Genomic DNA, 25,991 nt, shown 5'->3' on the forward strand with positions numbered 1-25,991 from the left:
TGCGCTGCGTCGCTGCTGCATCGCTGTGAGGTCTGCCTGTGTGACAGCTCACTAGCGATGCACCAGCGATCCTGACCGGGTCGGATCGCTGGTCGGATCGCTGGTGCATCGCTAAATGTAAAAGGGCCTTAATAGAAAACCTTGTTGGATGAACCAGTAGTGTGCGGTGTTCAACTGTTTGTTCATGCTGCCTCCCAAATATCGAATAAAAAGAAACCAATCAATGTTATGTAGGCGAAAATAATACCACTTCTCATCTCACAAAAAACAAGTCCCCACTCAGGTCCATCATCTGTCAATGGAAAAACAGAGGTTCCCACACTATTAGTGGCTCAAAGGCTGCTGAAAAGCGACAAGGTTTCTATAAACCAATCCAGCAACATCCGCTCTCACTTCGGAGTCTTGCAGTGTGCGCAAACAACATTTAGGATCCCTGTATTTAGCAATACTATACTGAGAAGAATCCACTTAATTTGTGGTGTCTCCTGGAGCACAATCTGGGCACTATGTGCTGGGTAATAAAATGGCAAATGTGTAATTTTCACTCTCCAACATCCACTGCGTGTTAATTTCCAGAAAGAGGCTTTGGAGTCACAATATTCACTCCTCCTAAGGATTATAACCCTCAGTGAATTAATTAATAACATGGAATCACTTTATAGGGATTTCGACTATTCTGGTTTTCTGTCATTTAGTTATATTAGGGTTTCTGCATATGGTGTGTCCAATCTCATCTGGGATCTGTTCCTGCTGTCCAGCTGGAGTAATCTGCTCCCTACTTCAGCCAATTGGAAAGTACCACACCCTACTAAAGCACAAAGCACATGGCCGGAATCTGCCAGAGACAGCGCTGTTCTCCTCTGGTTCAGTCCTCTGTGCTCAGCTTGCGGCTTGTGTATTTATTTCCTGTTGTGACCGTGGCCCGTTTACTGACTACTCTTGTGTCTTCTGATTCTGTATTCTGTCCTTCTAGTTCTGACCCGGCTACCTGACTATTCTTCTTGCCATCTAACACCACAGAATAGCAGGTAACATCATGGTCCAAGCCTAGGGGTCCCAGTGTAAGTCCAGATTCCATGTAAGGGTGTTAAAGGGCGATGAGCAAGGCAATCCTTGGGATATGGAAAGCAGAGAAGATAGAGCCAAGCATGTTCATGGTGGACATCTTTTGAGCTGCCAGGTGACCATGAACAGTGCTCCCAATACATTGTGTCTGCAAATTATTCCAGCAAGATCTGCATTCAAATAGCTAAATGGCGCTCCTTCCCTTCTGAACACTGCCATGTGCCCAGACAGTAGTGTACAACCGTATGTAGGGTATAGTGCGAAGCTGGAAAATAATTTGTAAGATCAATTTGTTTCCTATTATCCTTTGTGAAGAATTCCAAACTTACCACCACATAAAGTGACACACGTCAGATATTAATAATGGGGCCTGATTAGGAACTACTGAAATGATCAAACTCCACCAGTAATAAATGAGTAACTAGTGGTGAAACCTCTCTGGGGTAATTAGAGTATGGGTCTCGGAGACTTCACAATCTATACTATCGTAAGCGCCAATAATATTTTCTGTCAGATGAGTTTCAAGAAGAAATATTAGGCATTTAAAGAGAACTGTGTATAAGGCCAGTTTCACACGTCCTGATATTTCCGGTACCGTAAAAAATGGTACCAGAGATGTCCATTTGTGTAATACTTGTGGCACATGTGTGACAACCGTGTGCCACCCGTGTACAGCATCAGTACCACATGGATGGCCACATGGAAGAAGCGGTACAGTAAGCGCTGTTCCCCGGTGGTGGGTGCTGAAGACGCTCTCATCATTCTCCTCTGCTCTGCCGGCGGGGAGAATGATGAGAGTTATATTAAAGTCAGAATGATGATAGTAGGTGCGGGCTTTTGGGACTATTACTCCCATCAACCTACACCTGCTGCTGCTAAGTACAGTGACATCAGGAGTGGATGACGGGAGTATTCCTCACCCGCCGCCTGCGCTATAACTAAATAAATGAATGAAAAAAACGGTGTGGGTTCCCCTGTATTTTCTATAACCTCTCTGGCAAAACTCACAACTGGGGGCTGCAACCCTCAGCTGTTAGCTTCAGCAAGGCTGGTTATCAAGAATAAATAATTTAAAAAACAGCGTGGAGTTCCCCTCCATTTTTGACAACCAACCTTGCTAAAGCTGACAACTGGAGGGCTGGTATTCTCAGGCTTGTAAGGGGCCATGGATATTGACCCCCTGCCTAAAAATAACAGCCCACAGCTGCCCAGAAAAGGCATCTATTAGATGCACCAATTCTGGCGCTTTGCCCGGCTCTTACCACTTAGGTGTTGGTGAGTATAACTGTGTTTGTTATTTCTGAAAAAGGAAAACTGTTTTGTTTTATTTCTAATAAAAGACTTTATTCTGGCTGTGTCTTTATTTACCATGTAACTATGGGGTTTGTAATGGATAGACACCTTTCCATTACTAAGCCGTGGGCTTGATGTCACCTGACAATAAGAGGGTGACATCAACCACACAAATATACAAATATGAACCCCACTTGCCACCGCTACAGGACAAGTGGGAAGACCCAGGAGAAGCGTCGGAGTTGGCGCATCTAATAGACGTGTCTTTTCTGGGCAGTGCGGGCAGGTTACTGTTGAATCTATATTTGTAGTTTTCAGTTAATGAGATTCTCGTGCTTCAGGGTGGGGTTGTGGGAGTGGCTCTGGGGCGGGGCTGTGGGCGGGGCTTTATGTGGCTCTGTGTACATATTCATCTGTATTGGCTTATGACACTAATTCCTTCAGTGACCTGCCCCCTATTTTACATAAAAAATTACATCCAGAAAAATGGCAGCGCCTGCACAGTACCATCTATAAGTAAGAGATAGATGCTACTGGACAGGTGCCGCCAGTGTCATTTGTAAATTTTTATTTTCTAAGCCTCACAATAGCCACAATATTATAGGCATTGTCAAGAATAATATCAACATTATTATATGCATTATGTAATAATGGGGGCAGGTCAGTGAGGGATCAGCGACCTGTCATAAGCCAATACAGATGAATATGTAATCAGAGCACCACATAAAGCCCCGCCCACAGCCCCGCCCCACACCCCCTCCCCAGAGCACGAGAATCTCATTAACTGAAAACTACAAATACAGATTAAACAACAACCACAAGACGGATTTCATCACCAGGTATCATTGTAATCAGTATAACGGCGCTGACCTGACAGTGTCTGTAGGTTACTGTGCACAATCCTGCTGACAGGCTCCCTTTAAATTTAGATCTTAGGCATTTGAAAGCAGCAATGGAGAGATTTTTTTCAAGACTATCAGGGAGTTACAGACTCACATTAGGCAGGAAGGCCGATCCCACCACAATCAAACTATCATACAGAATGAACAGGTTAAAAAAAGACGCAGAATAAAAAATTATGTTACATCCCCAACAACAACATATGTACAAGTTGCACTCATTTATGGTGGACCATTGGAGCCACTGTGAGTCCTGACCAGAAGAGTAGAGAAAGTATTAGCTCCCCCATTTCAGGAGAGATTGTGCAGTTATCTGAATTCCTTAGGATGGAAAACATAATGGAATTCATGACGTTTAGTAAATCTATGACACCAGGGCTGGAGCCAACACATCTCCTGCAGGCGGGAATAAATGTATATTACAGCCATCAGCCACGCACAGCTTAGAGATATATCATGGCACAGGTGGAATGTTTGTCCTGGAGATTATCACAATCCTCCTTGAAGTTAGTTGGTTTTAAAACAAATTGAAATTTCAGGCTAAAGGGAAACTCTGTTATTGTACAGAAAATTCACACTTACCGTATTTTTTGCACCATAAGACGCACCTAGGTTTTAGAGGAGAAAATTAGGAAAAACAAATTGAATCAAAAAATGTGGTCAATTCTGTACTTAATATCCCCTATCCTGGTATATATGGTCCCCTCCTCCCCATTCTGATACACTTGGCCCCCTCATCCCTACCCTGGTATGCAAGGCCACCTTATCCCTATCCTGGCATGCATGGATCCCTCATCCCTATAGTGGTATGATTGGCCCCATCCCCATCCTCGTATGCATGTATCCCTCATCCCTATCCTGGTGTGCATGGTCCCATCCCCATCCTGGTATGCAGGGCCCCCCATCTAATCCTAGTATGCATGCCACCTCATCTCTATCCTGGTATGCATGGCCCCATCATCCCTATCCTGCTATGCAGGGCCCCATCTCATCCTGGTATGCAGGGCCCCCATCTCATCCTGGTATGCAGGGCCACCATCTCGTCCTAGTATACATGGTCCCATCTTGTCCTAGTATACATGGTCCCATCCCTATCCTGGTATGCAGGGTCCCCTATCTCGTCCTGGTATGCATGGTCCCATCAGCCCTATCCTGGTATGCATGGCCCCATCCTTATCCTGGTATGCATGGCCCTGTAGGAGGAAGGACCAGAACAATAAAGGCAACAGTGTCTGTGGGCCGTAACCATTGGAACTGCCACTAGTGTGGCAGGGGGACAGAGAACCTGACCGGGACAGACCTGTGACCTCTGCTGCAAAGGGTGTGTCTGATATAAAAAGGGGGGTGTGCCGGAACCTGGGGTTTCTGGTGGGAAGACAGGAGGTGCAGCAGAGGAAAGTTTGCTCCCTCCCAGCAGGTAACACTACTGACGACAGACTGCGCTTGTGTGCGCACCCCCCAATATCCAGCAACAGCACCAGTGACTGCTTACCGCTGCCGGACGCCGACCCTACATGACCGCAGGCAGCAAGCGCTGACCGTACTGTGCAACGCTTGACAGCAGACAGTGTAGAGTTCACGGCTCCCGTCGGAGACTTTGACTTTACATCCGCGGCTGCAGCCTTGATACCAGAAGCCTCCACCTCATCTGCCGAAACAACAGCCACCGGTACCTGGACATACAGCAGCCCACCAAAAGATCCTGGACTCTTCTTCACCGCTAAGAGAGAGTGCCTCCGGTTCATCCAGGACCGCTTCCTCAACGTGACGCGCCATCTGTGGCGCCATCGTGGAATCTTTCAACCACCTCCCTTCGGACGACAGAGTCTGATAAGTTGAACCCTACTGTTTTTTCCTCTCCCGTCATTAGCAATTCTTTTTTCGTTGTTACCATTGTTGACAGGTGAAGTCAAGCTGTCACTGCATAATACTGAACTTCCACATACTTGTCCGCGCAAAACTTTTGTGCATCTTGTATATATTAACTCCCTGCATGGGGAAAGCATTGTTATCTTTTTCTCTGGTTATAAAAAGACACCCGTTAACACTTGCTCTGCCCCCTGCTCGTCACTGCATCCAACGCACCTGCTGGTAACCTACAGCCCCATCTTGTCCTGGTATGCAGGGTCCCATACCTATAAGTGGCCCCCACCCCCATTCCTATCCTGGTATGCATGGCCCTATCAGAAAACAGTAAAAAACAAACCATTACACTTACCTACCCGGTGCTCCCTTGCAGCCTCTTGCTCCGGTGCCAGTAACTGCTTTATGCTTGTAAGCAGCGCTGGGAACAGTGCGTATTCATGAATATTCATTTCTCTTAAGTAACGGCACATGTGACCACTGGTAGCAGCAGGAAGCTAGTTGCTGACACTGTGCGCTACTGAAGAGCAATGAATACTCACTGCCCTTTGCGTGCACAGTCCTGGCATCTGTGCTCTGCTTGTGAGCAGCGCATGACGTCCCTGCCAAGTGCTGCTTACAAGCATATAGCAGTTGCTAGCACCGAAGCAGGACGCTGTGAGGAAGCGCGGGGTAGGTAAGTGTAATGGTTTGCATTTTTAATGTTTTCTGATGGGGCCATGTGTTATGATTAGGTAACCGAGCAGGATAGCTGGGGAATAGGCTAGGCAACCAGATAACCAGAAAGGTTGGTAACTAAGAAGATTGCAAGATTGCAGACCCCAAAACTGACAACACAACTAGAATTAGCCATGGGACGTACCTACGAGGCCCTAGATGCCTCGGCACAGCCAAAGAATTAACTAAGCCTAAAGCAAGAAAGGGGAAAGCTAAACTGCCCCGGAGTAGAACCCCAAAGGAATAGATAGCCCCGAACATATATTGCCGATGAGAAAAGATGAGGCACAAAACACAGGTAGAAAATAGAGTAAGCAAATGATGGGGCCCAAACTATCTAGATAGAACAGGACAAGAAAGATACTGTCTGCAATCACGCAAAAACCCTAAGAAAAATCCAACACGTATGATATGCAAAAATACTGAGGCCACACGACTTGTCCCCCACTAGATCAGAATTCTGGTGTGAACTAGAAGCAAAACAAAAGATACTGACATAGCAGGGGATTAGCAATACTGAACACACTGATATGAGCTGTGGCATATGGAACAAGGTCCTGTTATGAATGGGTCACCGAGGAGGAAAACTAAACAAGCTAAGTCACAGATAACCAAAGACTTTGGTAACTATGCAGATTGCAGACCCCTGACCCTAACCACACAACTAGCAGCAGCCGTGGAGCGTTCCTACGATGAATCTAGATGCCTCGTCACAGCCGGAGGACTAAATAAGCCTAAAGCAAGAAAAGGGGAAAACTAACTGCCCCAGAGCAGACCCCAAAGGAATAGACAGCCCCCACACATGTATTGACGGTGAAACAAGATGAAAACACAAACACAGGCAGGAAAATAGGTTGAGCAAACGATGGGACCCAAACTAACTAGAAAGGACAGGAAAGGAAAGACTGTCTGCAATCTGCCCAAAAACCCTACAAAATAATGTCCAACACTTCTGATAAAATTAACCCTGAAGACACTAGACTTCTCCCACTATATCAGCTGTTATCATGAGTCACCGAAGGAGGAAAAAAACAAAATACCAGCTAAGTCCAGAAAAACCAGAGAGGTTGGCAGGTATCGGATTGCAGACCCCTGAACCTATCCACAACAACTAGCAGTAGCCGTGGGGGGTTCCTACGGTGCCCTAGACCCCTCGATCACAGCCGGAGAACTATATAGCCTAAAGACAGAAAGGGGAAAAACTAAACTGCCCCAGAGCAGACCCCAAAGCAATAGGCAGCCCCCAACATATAATGACGGTGAAGCAAGATGAAAACACTAACACAGATAGAAAGATAGGTTGAGCAAATGATGGGGCCCAAGCTAACTACATTGGACAGGATAGGAAAGCTGCTGTCTGCCATCTGCAAAAACCCTATCAAAATGAGCCAACCGACTGATAGGAAAAACAGGCCCTGAAGTCGCTAGGCTTCAAAAGACTATATCAGCACTCAGGTATATTCTGAAGACAGAACAAAATATCAACAGATCAGAGACAAAAATGGAATTCAGCTCACCCCTGGCCGGGGATGGCAGAACTCCCAAAAAACAAGGCAAAACAAAAAACAAAATTGAAGAGTACAAAGCAGAGCAGAAAAAACTTAGCTTTGAGATGCAGGAATCAGACTGGTCTCCAAGAATCCAGCAGGAAAATCACCAGCCAGGAAGAAGGGCGTCGGCAGCCTTATATCCAGTCCTCAATTCCAGCCACCCAGTCATCATCTAGCTGCCCAGGTGTTTGGTAATCAGTCTCACTACCTTCCTTCACTAGAGGAGGGAGTTCATCAGACCTCAATGGTGAAGGGAAAAATCAACTCACAACAATCAGCACTCTGAAATATTCTGAGACAGAGCAAAAAAGAGGCCAATCTAATAAGGGACAAAAAGCAAATTGGCAAATACAGATAAACAAGAGTGGAAATTCAGCACAGCCCCAGCCGGGGCTGGCTGACCACACAAAAAACTGAATAGACAAACAAAATCAAGTGTGAACATTAGCAGAAACACTTAGCTTGAGATGACTGGAACAGAGCTGAAAACCAAGACCTGAAAAGCCAGAAGGAATCACCAGCACCAGAATAGGGCGTCGGCTGTCTTAAATACAGTCTGAGATTCCAGAGATCCAATCGTTATCCTCATCATGAGGTGGCAGATCTCTACTAATTAAATCAACCTCACTACCTCCTGTTACCACCAGAGGGAGCCCGGAAGGAGAACTCACAACTGATAGACCAGAAAATGAGTTCACAACAGGGTCCAGCACAGGTCCCCGCAGGGAACAAGGCTGAACTAACACCTGCAAAGCAGAAATCAGAGAAAGGCAAAAACTGGATCAAATGCAAAAAGATTCCAGCAAACAAATGACTTATCTGAACGATGCAGGATCAAGCAGGGGGCAGGCAGACTTCCAAATGCACAGGAAGAAACCAAATCACCAGCAACAATTGAGGGAAGGTTGCTCACTTAAATCTTCCCAGTCTGTAACACCTGACCTCCAATCATCATCTTCAGGTGATTGACTTTTGTCAACCCGACCAGCTCCATTACCTGCAGCAACCACCAGAGGGAGCCCAAACTCAGAAGCCAGGTCACAAGTGTTCACAACAGCCATGCATACCAGGATGGGGATGGGGGTGTGGGCCAATTATAAGGATGGGGCCATGCATACCAGGACTGGGTTTGGGGGGGGTAATCAGATCAAGACACTATTATTAAAGAGAAATGAATATTCATTGTCCTCCAAGCCCATGGGCATGGAATGCAGTGAATATTAATTTCTCTTTAGCAGCGGGAACACGAGTTTGCCGCAGCCACCGGCTCCAGCCTCCTGTGACCATCTGCCGTTCCCCCACCTTCCCACCACATCCAGAGCCGGTACATCCAGACTATAAGACTCACCCCCCCATTTTCCTCAAGCGTCTTATAGTCCTAAAACTACGGTAGTTTTAACACAAATTGAAAAGTGGGGATAAAGGGAAATTAGTTATTGCACAGAAATTCACACGTACACACACGGCTCCGCTCCGTACACCTCGTACACACACGGCTCCGCTCCGTACACCTCGTACACACACGGCTCTGCTCCGTACACCTCGTACACACACAGCTCCGCTCCATACACCTCGTACACACACAGATCCGCTCTGTACACCTCGTACACACGCGGCTCCGCTCCGTGCACCTCGTACACACACGGCTCTGCTCCGTACACCTCGTACACACACGGCTCTGCTCCGTACACCTCGTACACACACAGCTCCGCTCCATACACCTCGTACACACACAGATCCGCTCTGTACACCTTGTACACACACGGCTCCGCTCCGTACACCTCGTACACACACGGCTCCGCTCCATACACCTCGTACACACACAGATCTGCTCCGTACACCTCGTACACACACGGCTCCGCTCCGTACACCTCATACACACACAGATCCGCTCCGTACACCTCGTACACACAGGGCTCCGCTCCGTACACCTCGCACACACGGCTCCGCTCTGTACACCTCGTACACACACGGCTCCGCTCCGTACACCTCGTACACACCAGGCTCCGCTCCGTACACCTCGTACACACATGGCTCCGCTCCGTACACCTCGTACACACACAGCTCCGCTCCGTACACCTCGTACACACAGGGCTCCGCTCCGTACACCTCGTACACACACGGCTCCGCTCCGTACACCTCGTACACACACGGCTCCGCTCCGTACACCTCGCACACACGGCTCCGCTCTGTACACCTCGTACACACACGGCTCCGCTCCGTACACCTCGTACACACGCGGCTCCGCTCCGTACACCTCGTACACACACGCGGCTCCGCTCCGTACACCTCGTACACACGCGGCTCCGCTCCGTACACCTCGCACACACAGGGCTCCGCTCCGTATACCTCGCACACACGGCTCTGCTCCGTACACCTCGTACACACGCGGCTCCGCTCCGTACACCTCGTACACACATGGCTCCGCTCCGTACACCTCGTACACGCACGGCTCCGCTCCGTACACCTCGTACACACAGGGCTCCGCTCCATACACCTCGTACACACGCGGCTCCGCTTCGTACACCTCGCACACACAGGGCTCCGCTCCATACACCTCGTACACACACGGCTCTGCTCCGTACACCTCGTACACACACGGCTCCGCACCGTACACCTTGTACACACACAGCTCCGCTCCGTACACCTCGTACACATGTGGCTCTGCTACATCCACACTGTAAACCCCTCCTGACCCCACACAGAAACTTCCCCTCATCCAGCACCATGACAACCAGCACAGCAGAGTCCTGCCCACACTGAGGCTCCTGATCATGTGACCCCCGACTCCTCCCCTCCTGTGACCTCATCACAGGTCCTGTGCGCACAGAGCAGCTGTAGAAATCTCCGGCCTCGGGGGTCTCACCAGACTTCGCTCTTTTCTTGCAGGGGCCGCAGTGGATTTCATCCTGGATCCATAGAGCTGAATAGAGGAGCGATGTTCCTTCACTCTGATGGGAATTGATGGTGACGTTTGTCCAACGTCCACGTTACCGAGTAAATCCCCCCAGGACTGCAGCCGGTAAAGACCCCGATATCCACAGGTGTCCCCTCTAATTGGGGGAAAGGGATAGAAAAGCCTCTTATCCCGAGGGGAAACCCTGTACATGGAGACATCGGCCTCAGATCTCTCCTGTCCTGTTCTTCCAGAAAAGCCTCAAACTTCTGTGTGTGACTCAGAGCTGAGATCTAACGGGAGAGAAGATTCCAGTGCGGGGAAGACGCGAAACCTTCATATAGACGGCCGGTGGGGATGGAGGCAGTGACCGACTCTGGCCACATCTGTCTCTAGAGCCGCAGTAGAAGATGAAGATGTCGTCCTCATCATGAAGGAGTTATTTCTCATGTCGCGTGTAATGAATATCTCCTGCAGTATTGCTAATGCCGATTCCAGGGTCGGTAATGAGACGAGAATTAGCGTTATGGAAGATGAGTCTATGAGGAACGTGTTCAGCTGCCGACTCCGAGGAGGAAACTGCTTGTTGTCTGTGGCCTAAATATATAGGTTTTATTAGTAGATGTCAGGGGAGAAAACTAAACCCTGTAAGATAATAAATCTCCTCATATGTTTCCCTTATTATCTCCAGTAATTGTATTATTACACCGGATCTTATGATGTTACATCGGATCATCTTCTTCTCATTCAGGTCTCTACAATATCGGATCCTCTCAGTGAAGATCTTCTACAGAAGAGAATTTTCCTGATTTACCCATCAAGGATGGCTATGGACAGAGACAAGATGGCGGAGAGGATGTTACACCTCACCCTAGAGATCCTCTTCCGTCTCACTGGAGAGGTGAGAGATTCTGATGACGTCACATTACATCATTCTTATCTATGGGAATAACAGATGGACGGAACTGGAGAGGTGAGGACTCTGGAAATGTCTGTAGTGAGATTTATTATTGTGTCTCTCCATAACCAGGATTACACAGTGGTGAAGATCTCTAGTGATCGCTGTGAGAACCCTGTGTCTGAGGGATGTGGAGGACCCCTGAGCCCAATCACGGGGCCTCCACCTCACCCCCTGATCCATGAGGACATCAATGACCAGAAGATCCTAGACCTCACCTACAAGATGATTGAGCTGCTGACTGGAGAGGTGACACTGCTGGGAATGCTGGGACATTATACAGTAACACTATGAAGGGATCGGGGGATGACGGTATCATTGTATGTGTCAGGTTCCTATAAGGTGTCAGGATGTCGCTGTCTATTTCTCCATGGAGGAGTGGGAGTATTTAGAAGGACAAAGAGATCTGTACAAGAACGTCATAATGGAGGTTCCCCAGCCCCTCACATCACCAGGTAATAGACAGGACTAAATACACACGGCCTATAATTATCTGTATGTAGAGAATGAATTCAGTCCCTGTATGTGTTTCCTCCAGATCTATCCAGTAAGAGGACAACACCAGAGAGATGTCCCCGTCCTCTTCTTCCACAGGACTGTAACCAAGAAGATCCCAGTGCTCCTCAGGATCATCAGGTAGATGGAGAGAAGGTGTCAGGAGATCTCCCCTATGATGTGTAGACGGCTGTGAAGGTCTTGTGCTCAGTCTTGTTTTATCCACCAGGATTATATGTTTTATACTTGTGTAATGAGGACGGTGGAGATGGCAGGATTAGAGCTGATCATAGATGGGACTTCTCCATCTGTCGGTGACTTTTACAATATTTGTTTCAGGGTGAAGATCTGACCCATATTAATACTACAGAGACATATGTGAGAGATGATGAGTGGTGTAAAGAGGAGATTCCCACATATGACTACGCAGGTGAGTAGTAACCACTGAATGCAGAGAAGTCACAGATTCCTCTCAGTCACCAGCTGTGGCTGCTTTATCGATGGTGTAGTCCGGCCGTATTACCATGATCACCATTTTGCCTCCACCCAAAACTGTTCAAATGACTTTGGGCAGTGAAAGCGCTTTTCTATAGAACTTACAACCTGGAGGATCCACCTACCCCCTGGTATTAGTGTGAGGGTGATCCCTTAAAGCAAGATCTATATGATTGCTTGTACCTGACCCAATATAGGCCGAGTGCGCACTTAAAGAGTCACACTGAACACAGAGTTAGATGTCTACTCCTTTCTCAGCAAAGGCTTGCACAGAACTGAAGTTTATTCTCAAGACAAAGAGACAGGAAATGCGCGTCACATAATCTCCTGAGTAACCAGTGTCAGTCTATGATAGGTCCATTTCAGCTTCACTTCCATATATGGTATCCAGTATCTCAGCTTCTGCATTCCAGGGATTCCTTCCAGGGTGTTGTCTGAAGATACAGACGCCATCTTGGTACACCATATGTGAACTGACTTATATAAGGTTTAATAATTGATTTAATTAGCCATTCTCTCCTTCACATTAGAAGACGCTGACCGTTACCTGCCCAGATCTGTAACGATAAAGCCAAATGACAGCGAACGTAGAATGTGCTGATAAGATAGAAAATCGCTTGAAGAAAAATATGTGCTCTATATGGTACTCTGATTACATATTCATCTGTATTACATGCAGCAAAATGTCACCGGTGATGGCGGCGCCTGCGCAGTAGTATCTATAAGTAAGAGATAGAGGCTACTGCGCTGGCGCCGCTGGTGACATTTTGCTGGATGTAATTTTTTTTCTAAGCCTCACAATAGCCACAATATTTTAGGCATTATCACCAATAATATCAACACTATTATATGCATTATGTAATAATGGGGGCAGGTCAGTGAGGGATCAGCGACCAGTCATAAGCTAATATAGATGAATATGTAATCAGAGCACCACATAAAGCCCCGCCCACATGCTGCCCACAGCCACACCCCAGAGCACGGGAATATCATTAACTGAAAACTACAAATACAGATTAAACAACAACCACAAGACGGATTTCATCACCAGGTATCATTGTAATCAGTATAACGGCGCCGACCTGACAGTGTCTGTAGGTTACTGAGCACAATCCTGCTGACAGGTTCCCTTTAAGACATCTCAGCTCTGCACTATTATACACAGTTCTCTTTAAATGTGTAATATTTCTTCGTGAAACTCATCTGACAGAAAATATTGGACCTTACAATAGTTTAGATTGTGACGTCACCGAGCCCCAAACCCTAATTACCCCAGAGAGGTTTCACCACTAGCTGCTCATTTATTACTGATGGAGACTGTGGAGTTTGATCATTTCAGTAGATGTTATTGTCTATAGTCACAGTGTTTGATTACAGTAGTGTACAAAATCCTCTGATTTAACCTCTTCCCGCAGCCAGTTTTGTGTTCCTAATCAGGCCCCATTATTAATATCTGACGTGTGTCACTTTATGTGGTGATAAATTATTCACAAAGGATAATAGGAAACAAATGGATCTTACAAATTATTTTCCAGCTTCTCACTATACCCTACATACGGTTGTACACTACTGTCTGGGCACATGGCAGTGTTCAGAAGGGAAGGAGCGCCATTTAGCTATTTGAATGCAGATCTTGCTGGAATAGTTTGCAGACACAATGTATTGGGAGCACTGTTCATGGTCACCTGGCAGCTCAAAAGATGTCCACCATGAACATGCTTGGCTCTATCTTCTCTGCTTTCCACATCACAAGGATTGCCTTGCTCATCGCCCTTTAACACCCTCACATGGATCTGGACTTACACTGGGACCCCTAGGCTTGGACCATGGTGTTACCTGCTATTCTGTGGTGTTAGATGGCAAGAAGAATAGTCAGGTAGCTGGGTCAGAACCAGAAGGACAGAATCAGAATCAGAAGACACAAGAGTAGTCAGTAAACGGGCCACGGTCACAGCAGGAGACAAATACACAAGCCACAAGCTGAGCACAGAGGAATAAACCAGAGGAGAACAGCGCTGTATCTGCGAGATTCCGGCCATGTGCTTTGTGCTTTAGTAGGGTGTGGTACTTTCCAATTGGCTGAAGTAGGGAGCAGATTACTCCAGCTGGACAGCAGGAACAGATCCCAGATGAGATTGGACACACCATATGCAGAAGCCCTAATATAACTAAATGACAGAAAACCAGAATGGTAGAAATCCCCATAAAGTGATTCCATTTTATAAATTAATTCACTGATGGTTATAATCTATACACACGTGGTCAAAAGTGTTGGTACCCCTCGTATAATGACAGAATAACCCACAATGGTCACAGAAATAACTTGAATCTGACAAAAGTAATAATAAATAAAAAATCTATGAAAATGAACAAATGAAAGTCAGACATTGCTTTTCAATCAAGCTTTCACAGAATGTGTAAATCGCGGTGTTCACTAATTTGCATCACAGGTGTCTACAGTCTTGGAATCAGTGAGTGGCCTGTATAGAGGAGGCTACAGATCCTCACTGTGCTGTGTGGTGACATGGTGTGTATCACACTCAACATGGACCAGAGGAAGTGAAAAAGAGAGATGTCCCAGGAGATTAGAAGGAAAATTATAGACAAACATATTACAGGTAAAAGTTATAAGACCATCTCGAAGCAGCTTCATATTCTTGTGACTAAAGTTGCACATATTATTCAGAAATGTAAGTGTGGCACCCCTGAGGCTTGGTCGCCACAGAGGTACTGCACCTTCTCTTAATTTGTGGTACCCCACCATCCAGGTAAGGTGGGAGCTCTCAACCACACTCCACATCTGCACCCCACACACAGGATAGTTCAGCAGAGACTCATCCATGCTTTATGCTGGTAAGGTAGCAGAGCACCTTTCGTGGTCCCTGGCTTCGTAACACGAGATGTGCTGGGAGATGGGTGGAGTTAGATATACAAAAGAAGGGGAAAGTGTAGGATTTCAGGTCAGTCTGGTAAGAGGGCAGGCGGAGTAGGAGAGTCACTCAGAGAGGAGTGAGAATCCCTGGAAGAAGGGATGGAGGAAGGAGTGCTGCAGCTGCCCCATTGATCTGGGCCAGCTGGCACGGGAAAGGAAGAAAGGAGAAAGACGTAGACCTGTAACTGCAGTTTCCATAAGAAAGAAGGATAAAGTATGGAACGAAATAGAAGGGAACAGGGAGGACGTGGGATAGAGAGAGAGAACCCAGCCTATAGGTTCCAGCGCAAGGCCGGGGCCTGGTCCCCGAGGTTGTACGAACACTTATGGTTCTGCAGCAGTCACCGGTGGAGTAGTGGGCTGTAAATGCACTACTCCCATCATAGACTTGGGACACAACAGCAACATGGATGCAGAGAGCCAGGACCTCAGAGTAGAGGATCCCTGATCAGGCTACAGCTGTCTGTCATACAAGTAAGGGTCTTAGGAACCCGGGACAAGAGACACTTCAGAGTAACTTAGGACAGGAGTACTTCACAATTAAAGGCACGATAGAGGAGACGTTCAGGAAGGCACATGTTGGCGGAGTGTTGGAAGAGAGCATTCCATCTTGCCTGGAGGTTGACTGAGTCTCTGACCCAGAGGACACAGTGCGGAGGCAGGCACCTGGGTGCACTACAGACTGTGAGTAAAGCCTTGGAACTACAATCTCTGGTGTCCTCCATTCATCCTGAGCCAACACACTCAGCCCTGCTACATCTGGGCACCAGCATCTACACTGCCCTGGGACTACAGTTCCACCTGTGGGGAGCTGCTCCATCTATGCTGCACACACCATCAGTCCCAGAGGATCTGCATGCAGCGTCGGCTTAACACCATACTTGCCGAACACCACAGGTGGCGTCACAAACTATTCACATAAATCACTACAACAACCACCCCACTATTGGGCGCCCAGGGCCACGGACCGGGTCACTGCTGCTGTGACACATCCCCCTGAAATCGGCCCGGTACCGAGTACCCCACAGCCCTGGGAGGGCGACCCATAAGCTCCATAGGACTGTAGCCAACCTCCCTGGATGTGGCTGCAGGAGGAAAATTGATGACAAATCAAAGAGACAGATAATATGAATGGTAATATAGCCCAGAAAAACTTGTAAACAGATTAAAGGTGAACTTCAAGCTCAAGGAACATCAGTGTCAGATCACACCATCCATCGTGGTATGAGCCAAAGTGGACTTCATGGGAGACGACCAAGGAGGACACCATTGTTGAAAAAAAATCATAAAAAACAGACTGGAATTTGCCAAACTACATGTTGACAAGCTACAAAGCTTCTGGGAGAATGTCCTATGGACAGATAAGACAAAAATGGAACTTTATGGCAAGGCACATCAGCTCTATGTTCTCAGGTGGAAAAATGAAGCATATCACATATCACATATCATATCCCTACTATGAAACATGGAGGAGGATCTGTTACGTTCTGGGGCTGCTTTGCTGCATCTGGCACAGGGTGTCTAGAATCTGCAGGGTACAATGAAATCTCAAGACTATCAAGGGATTCAAGAGAGAAATGTGCTGCCCAGTGTAAGAAAGCTGGTCTCAGTCGCAGGTCATGGGTCTTGCAACAGGATAATGACACACAATACACAGCTAAAAACATGCAAGAATGGCTAAGAGGAAAACATTGGACTATTCTGAATTGGTCTTCTATGAGCTCTGACCTAAATCCTAATGAGCATCTTTGGAAAGAGCTGAAACATGCCATCTGGAAAAGGCAACTTTCAAAGATGAGACAACTGGAGCAGTTTGCTCTTGAAGAGTGGCCAAAATACCTGTCGAGAGGTGCAGAAGTCTCATTAACAGTTACAGGAATCATTTTATTTCAGCAATTGCATCAAAAGGTTGTTCAACAAAATATTTTACTTAAGGGTACCATCATTTCTGTCCAGGCCCATTTCAAGAGTTTTATTTTTTTTAAATTCTGTGGAAGCATGGATGAAAAGCAATGTCTGACTTTCAGTTGTTCATTTTCATAGATTTTTGATATATTATTACTTATGTCAGATTCAAGTTATTTCTGTGACCACTGTGGGTTTTTGTGTCATTAAATGAGGGGTACCAACAATTTTAACCACGTATGTAGGAGGAGTGAATATTTTGACTCCACAGCAACTTTCTGGAAATTAACACGCAGTGGATGTTGGAGTGAAAATTACACATTTGCCATTTTATTACCCAGCACATAGTGCCCAGATTGTGCTCCAGGAGACACACACCACAAATTAAGTGGGTTCTTCTCACTATAATATTGCTAAATACAGGGATCCTAAATGTTGTTTGCGCGCACTGCAAGACTCCGAAGTGAGAGCGGATTTTGCTGGATTGCTTTATAGAAACTCTGTTGCTTTTCAACAACCTTTGAGCCACTATTAGTGTGGGAACCTCTGTTTTTCCATTGACAGATGATGGACCTGAGTGGGGACTTGTTTTTTGTGAGATGAGAATTGGTATTATTTTCGCCTACATAACATTGATTGGTTCCTTTTTATTCGATATTTGGGAGGCAGAATGAACCAACAGTTGAACACCGCACACTACTGGCTCATCCAACAAGGTTTTCTATTAGACTGTGAACTGTCATTGTCTTGGTAAATAATTAAAGTTTTTTACATAGCTTGCCATTTAATGGACAGTTTAAGTAGAAATGTTCAAAAATATAAAACTCAAGGATATTTTATTAATAAGTAATAATTGTTTTTTATCTTAGCAGATGACTGTACCAGGAGATCAGAGGGACAGCTGACATCTTCAACTTTTAAATCTGATGATCTTGAGATCCTACAAGATACAACTGAAGTGAATGCCATTACTCCAGATATATCATCATCCATTCACAGCAAAGATCTGTCATCTGATCCTATGAAACAGGTCCCATCTTCTGATTCATTACTGAGTAATAAGGGAACGCAAAGTCACAAAAGAGGCAATAAAAAACAAACTGCTCCTAAAGCAAAGAAGTCATTCTCATGTTCAGAATGTGGGAAATGTTTTACATGGAAATCACATTTTGTTGCACACCAGAAAACTCACACAAGGGAGAAGCCTTTTTCCTGTTCAGAATGCGGGAAATGCTTTACACTGAAATCAGATTTGGTTAATCACCATAGAACTCACACAGGGGAGAAGTCTTTTTCCTGTTCAGAATGTGGGAAATGCTTTATACAGAAATCAAATTTTGTTACTCACCAGAGAACACACACAGGAGAGAAGCCTTTTTCCTGTTCAGAATGTGGGAAATGTTTTAACCGGAAATCAAATTTGATTATTCACCTTAGAACTCACACAGGGGAGAAGCCTTTTTCCTGTTCAGAATGTGGGAAATGTTTTACACTGAAATCAGATTTGGTTAATCACCATAGAACTCACACAGGGGAGAAGCCTTTTTCCTGTTCAGAATGTGGGAAATGTTTTATACAGAAATCACATTTTGTTACACATCAGAGAACTCACACAGGGGAGAAGCCTTTTTCCTGTTCAGAATGTGGGAAATGTTTTACACTGAAATCAAATTTGGTTAATCACCATAGAACTCACACAGGGGAGAAGCCTTTTTCCTGTTCAGAATGTGGGAAATGTTTTAACCAGAAATCAGATTTGGTTAATCACCATAGAACTCACACAGGGGAGAAGCCTTTTTCCTGTTCAGAATGTGGGAAATGTTTTAACCAGAAATCAGATTTGGTTAATCACCATAGAATTCACACAGGGGAGAAACCTTTTTCCTGTTCAGAATGTGGGAAATGTTTTAACCAGAAATCAGATTTGGTTAATCACCATAGAACTCACACAGGGGAGAAGCCTTTTTCCTGTTCAGAATGTGGGAAATGTTTTAACTGGAAATCACAACTGGTTTATCACCATAGAACTCACACAGGGGAGAAGCCTTTTTCCTGTTCAGAATGTGGGAAATGTTTTATCCAGAAATCAGATTTGGTTAATCACCATAAAACTCACACGGGGGAGAAGCCTTTTTCCTGTTCAGAATGTGGGAAATGTTTTGCGCATAAATCACATTTTGTTAGACACCAGAGAACTCACACAGGAGAGAAGCCTTTTTCCTGTTCAGAACGTGGGAAATGTTTTAACCAGAAATCAGATTTGGTTAATCACCATAAAACTCAAGTAGTAAGGGGGCTGTATTACTTGTCAAAAAGAAATCTGACAGGTGCCACGCCCCTATAAATGTGTATCAAACCTGCCCCTTTTATACAATTTGATATCAAATTGTTATAAAAGGGTCGTGTTTGATATACTTTTATATCAATTTGCTATAAATTTGATATAAAAGGTATCAGGACGAAATATTTATATGTCCAATTATATTCTCTTTTATAGGCCTTTAAATAAAGTAGAATAAAAGTAGAATAAAAGGGTTGTTATTAGTGTTGAGCATTCCAATACTGCAAATATCGGGTATCGGCCGATATTCGCTGTATCGGAATTCCGATACCGAGTACCGATATTTTTTCAATATCGGATATCGGAATCGGAAGTTCCCATAATGCAATGAGCCACTGTTGTGGCTCTGATTGGCTGCCAAAATGACGTCATCATGATGCGCGGTCTGTGCCGGTGGTCTGTGCCGACTGTCCGGGGGTCTGTACCAGCCTGCCGGGGGGCTGTGCCGACTGTCCGGGGGTCTGTACCGGCCTGCCGGGGGGCTGTGCCGGCCTGCCGGTGGTCTGTGCTGACTGTCCGGGGGTCTGTGCAGGCTGCGGGGGTCTGTGCAGGCATCGTATGATGGGACTACAAGTCCCATCGGGCGATGCCTGCTACCATGACAGTGATTGACACATTAGCCAATGATGGGACAGTAGTAGTCCCATCATCCGGCTAATGTGTTGAATGTAAAAAAAAATAAAAAATTACATACTACATACATGCTACATACATGCAACATACATACTACATACATGCTACATACATACAACATATATACTACATGCATACTACATATATACCACATATATACTACATGCATGCAACATACATATATACTACATACATACTACATATATACTACATGCATACTACATATATACCACATGCATGCGACATACATATATACAACATATATGCTACATGCATACTACATATATACCACATATATACTGCATGCATGCAACATACATATATACTACATATATACTACATGCAACATACATACTACATATATACTACATATATACTACATGCATGCAACATAGATGCATACTACATATATACCACATATATACTACATGCAACATACATTCTACATATATACCACATGCATGCAACATACATATATACAACATATATACTACATGCATGCAACATGCATACTACATATATACCACATGCATGCAACATACATATATACAACATATATACTACATGCATACTACATATATACCACATATATACTACATGCATGCAACATACATATATACTACATATATACTACATGCAACATACATACTACACACATACTACATATATACCACATGCATGCAACATGCATACTACATATATACTACATGCATGCAACATACATACATACTACATATATACCACATGCATGCAACATGCATACTACATATATACTACATGCATGCAACATATATGCTACATACAATACATTCATGTAATACATACATATAGACATACAGTACATATAACATAGAGTACATACTCACCATCACTTGTCACTTTGATCCCCGAAGCCATTGTCATCTGTGGAATAAATATTAAAATAACAAACCACCAATATACTTACCCCTGATCCGCAGAAGTCCACGAGTGTCCCACGATGATCTTGCGTGGAGAACAGCAGCATCAGCTTATGCTACCGTTCTCTACGGGCTCCAGGAATCCAATGACGGGAGGTAGGTATCCTTTCGCACTGTATTCCTCCGCCACTGTAAAAAAAGTCCCTAGTCTCACTTTATGGCAAAAGCTGCGTGGGAAATGTAGTATGCATGTTGCATGCATGTGGTATATATGTAGTATGTATGTAGTTTGCATGTAGTATATATGTAGTATATATGTTGTATGTAGTATATATGTTGTATATATGTATGTTGCATGCATATAGTATATATGTTGTATATATGTATGTTGCATATATGTAGTATGTATGTAGTATATATATGTGGTATATATGTAGTATGCATGTTGCATGCATGTGGTATATATGTAGTATGTATGTATGTAGCATGCATGTAGTATATATGTAGTATGCATGTTGCATGTAGTATATATGTATGTTGCATGCATGTAGTATATATGTAGTATGTATGTTGCATGTAGTATATATGTTGTATATATGTATGTTCCATGCATGTGGTATATATGTAGTATATATGTGGTATATATGTAGTATGCATGTTGCATGCATGTGGTATACACTCACTGGCCACTTTATTAGGTACACCTGTCCAACTGTGTGTTAAGACTTAATTTCTAATCAGCCAATCACATGGCGGCAACTCAGTGCATTTAGGCATGTAGACATGGTCAAGACAATCTCCTGCAGTTCAAACCGAGCATCAGTATGGGGAAGAAAGGTGATTTGAGTGCCTTTGAACGTGGCATGATTGTTGGTGCCAGAAGGGCTGGTCTGAGTATTTCAGAAACTGCTGATCTACTGGGATTTTCACGCACAACCATCTCTAGGGTTTACAGAGAATGGTCCGAAAAAGAAAAAAAATCCAGTGAGCGGCAGTTCTGTGGCCGGAAATGCCTTGTTGATGCCAGAGGTCAGAGGAGAATGGGCAGACTGGTTCGAGCTGATAGAAAGGCAACAGTGACTCAAATTGCCACCCGTTACAACCAAGGTAGGCAGAAGAGCATCTCTGAACGCACAGTGCGTCGAACTTTGAGGCAGATGGGCTACAGCAGCAGAAGACCACACTGGGTACCACTCCTCTCAGCTAAGAACAGGCATCTGATGGCTACTTTCAGCAGGATAATGCGCCATGTCATAAAGCTCGAATCATCTCAGATTGGTTTCTTGAACATGACAATGAGTTTACTGTACTCAAATGGCCTCCTCAGTCACCAGATCTCAATCCAATAGAGCATCTTTGGGATGTGGTGGAACGGGAGATTCGCATCAGGGATGTGCAGCCGACAAATCTGCGCCAACTGTGTGATGCCATCATGTCAATATGGTCCAAAATCTCTGAGGAATGCTTCCAGCACCTTGTTGAATCTCTGCCACGAAGAATTGAGGCAGTTCTGAAGGCAAAAGGGGGTCCAACCCGTTACTAGCATGGTGTACCTAATAAAGTGGCCAGTGAGTGTATATGTGGTATGTATGTATGTTGCATGCATGTAGTATGTATGTAGTATGCATGTTGCATGTAGCATATATGTTATATATATGTATGTTGCATGCATGTAGTATATATGTAGTATATATGTGGTATATATGTAGTATGCATGTTGCATGCATGTAGTATATATGTTGTATGTATGTAGCATGTATGTAGTATGTATCTTGCATGTATGTAGCATGTATGTAGTATGTATGTAGCATGTAGTATGTATGTAGTATGTATTTTTTTATTTATTTATTTTTTTACATTCAACACATTAGCCGGATGATGGGACTACTACTGTCCCATCATTGGCTAATGTGTCAATCACCGTCATGGTAGCAGGCATCGCCCGATGGGACTTGTCCCATCGGACGATGCCTGCACAGACCCCTGCAGCCTGCACAGACCCCCGGACAGTCGGCACAGACCACCGGCAGGCCGGCACAGCCCCCCGGCAGGCTGGTACAGACCCCCGGGCAGTCGGCACAGACCCCCGGGCAGTCGGCACAGACCCCCAGCAGGCCCGTACACCCCCCCCCGAAAGGCTGTGCAAGGACAGAAAAGGCTTTTTCTTATTCCGATACCGGAAGTCCCATAGACTTGAATGGGACTTCTGGTATCGGAATCGGCGATACCCGATACTATTTTCGTATCGGGCCGATACCATCCGATCCGATATTTTAGGGTATCGGATGGTATTGCTCAACACTAGTTGTGATTGAATCACTTTTATATCAATCGCTATTGTTTGATATAAAAGGCTGTGTTTGATACACTTTTATATGGCCAATAAAGGGACCCTTTTATAGCCTTTTTATACTTTAATTGGTATCGATTCATTGGGCATATTATTTATATGGCCAATATTTTAATAAAAGGAAACATTTTATTCGAATTGTAGATAAAAATGAGAGATGCCATTTTTATGAAAAATATAATGGTGTTTATTGAACAACAATCTAAAAAAATTTTTTTATAAAGCATTACATTTGACATTTAAAAGCGTTACATTCATATATAACAATTTGTATATTTAATATTATAAATATATGCATCATATTTCTTACATAATAATTTAATGCATTGCAATTAAACAGAACCGATGTTACATAGTGAGCCACAGGGATTGTAGTAACGGAACAGTACTTTTTTAGGCATCAGTGGCCCTTGTGTGATACCTAATGGTGAGAAGTGTAAAGGACGGATCGCCCGACTGGGGGTGGATAGGGTTCGAGGATTATACGCGCCATCAGTTTCATTCATGGACATTTTTAATTTATCTAAATGTGCTCTAGTAGTGGAATTACCCACAACTGTGGATGGCATATTTAACTCGGCCATAGCGTGCATAAATGTATTCCAGCCCCTTGGTAAATTCCTGCCAGTTAGGGCATGGCTCTGAGTTGTGTTACGCACCAAATCCAGCATATTAGAGCCTGGTATTACAGTTCCTTTGAAAATAAACTCGCTTTTATCATTCCACGATGTAATATTTGTGTTTTGCAACATCTTGTTTAGTAGAAGTTCTGCATTCTTTTTATATCGTGGATTTGCATGACTTACAATTTCATTGACAGCGGGACTTTTGTCATTGGGTGAATTTGACTATTGTTGGTGATCAGATTTTGGAGTGTTAATGATCTTTAAAGTTGATAGTTCCTTAGCATCTTGTTTAGCATGAACCAAGTATCTCTGCAGTACATCACTATATTTTTTAATTTTCATGTCATCCGGCATGTCACAACGCTGTAAAATCTCACTAATTTCACCATCAAGACGTTGGATAACGCTTTGGCGAATGTCTGTAATAGGGGGCCGAAGTTTGATTAGCTCCTGCTTGGGAACAAGATACATTTTCTCGGTATGTTCCATTATTTGTTGGTAAGCAGGCTTGTTATTATTGGGATTGCAAAGCCTAAAGAGGACCTATAAAGCCACCAGTCTGCTTTAGTAGCTGCTGCTTTTTCTTTATGCTGTGAGATTTATTACTCATGGTTTTTATAGCTTTTTGCCACTTTTTTAGTATATTTTTTTGTCGCTCTTTCAGAGGGATTCGACCTTTTAAGATGTTTAACGCAATCTTCAATATAGCTGTAATTAAATCATGACTCGCATTGCACAAAATAGATTTTCGCCGTATTCTCTCTGACATTTTTACAACACTATGGTCGCTGTGTAGAATGTCTGTTTTTGTTTAATATTCACTTTTTAGAAGTATTTATCTTTTGAACATACACAGCCGGTAACACTGGAGGAAACAGGCCCGTCCTCAAGCGAAGATCCTCAGGGGTATCGGCTCTTAAGTCTAGCAACAAATACCCATAAGGCACCCGCGTGACATCCTCAAAAGCTTCTAAGAAATGGCATGTTTTTCCTGGATACATTTGTCGCACTAGTGTTACAATTTGCAATTTATCCCGAGGGTTATTAAAAAGGACCATGTACTTTGTGTTTAAATTTATCATGCGGCTTTTCTTTCCTTGACAAAATATGCTTTCTATCAGGTAGAAAATGCTGAGTGTTATGAATGAGTCACCGTAAGAGGCAAAAACAGAAATACTAGCTAAGTCCAGAAAACCAGAGAAGTTGGCAGCTATCGGATTGCAGACCCCTGAACCTATCAACAACAACTAGCAGTAGCCGTGGGGGGTTCCTACGGTGCCCTAGACCTCTCGATCACAGCCAGAGAGCTAAATAGCCTAAAGACAGAAAGGGAAATCTAAACTGCCCCAGAGCAGACCCCAAAGCAATAGGCAGCCCCCAACATATAATGACGGTGAAGCAAGATGAAAAAACACTAACACAGATAGAAAGATAGGCTGAGCAAATGATGGGGCCCAAGCTAACTAAATAGGACAGGATAGAAAAGCTGCAGTCTGCAATCCGCACAAAAACCCTATCAAAACATGAACCAACATACTGACAGGGAAAAAAAAGCCCTGAAGACACTAGGCTTCAAAAAGACTATATCAGTACTCAGGTATTTTCTGAAGACAGAGCAAAAAGGCAAAAAGGAATTCAGCTCACCCCAGCAGGGAATGGCAGAAATCCAGAAAAAAAATGCAAAACAAAACCAAAACACAAATGCCAAAAGCAGAGCAGAAAACTTAGCTTTTGAGGAGCAGGAATCAGACTGGTCTCATAGAATCATAGAATCATAGAATCATAGAATCGTAGAGTTGGAAGGGACCTCCTGGGCCATCTGGTCCAACCCCCTGCTCAAAGCAGGATTCGCTAAATCATCCCAGTCAGATGTCTATCCAGCCTCTGTTTGAAGACTTCCATTGAAGGAGAACTCACCACTTCTCGTGGCAGCCTCGAGCAAATGATGGGGCCCAAGCAGCAGTCTCCTAGAATCACTCAGAGAAATCACCAGCCAGGCAGAAGGGCGTCGGCTGCCTTATATCCAGTCAGCAATTCCCGTCACCCAGTCATCATCATCCAGCTCAGGTGCTTG

General features: G+C 44.6%; 1 protein-coding gene across 1 annotated transcript; it reads left to right on the top strand.

Moving 5' to 3' along the window:
- The first annotated feature begins 17,962 nt into the window (after positions 1–17,962).
- LOC141076422 (uncharacterized) lies at positions 17,963–19,798 on the top strand. The gene has a single exon (XM_073563874.1). It carries the CDS (start codon positions 18,090–18,092, stop codon positions 19,410–19,412), a length of 1,323 nt encoding a protein of 440 aa, XP_073419975.1. The 5' UTR covers positions 17,963–18,089; the 3' UTR covers positions 19,413–19,798.
- Positions 19,799–25,991: the final 6,193 nt, after the last annotated feature.

This window comes from Dendrobates tinctorius, unplaced genomic scaffold (assembly GCF_039654945.1).
Source record: "Dendrobates tinctorius isolate UK_male_01 unplaced genomic scaffold, ASM3965494v1 ptg000404l, whole genome shotgun sequence".
In the NCBI taxonomy this organism is placed as follows: Eukaryota; Metazoa; Chordata; class Amphibia; order Anura; family Dendrobatidae; genus Dendrobates; species Dendrobates tinctorius.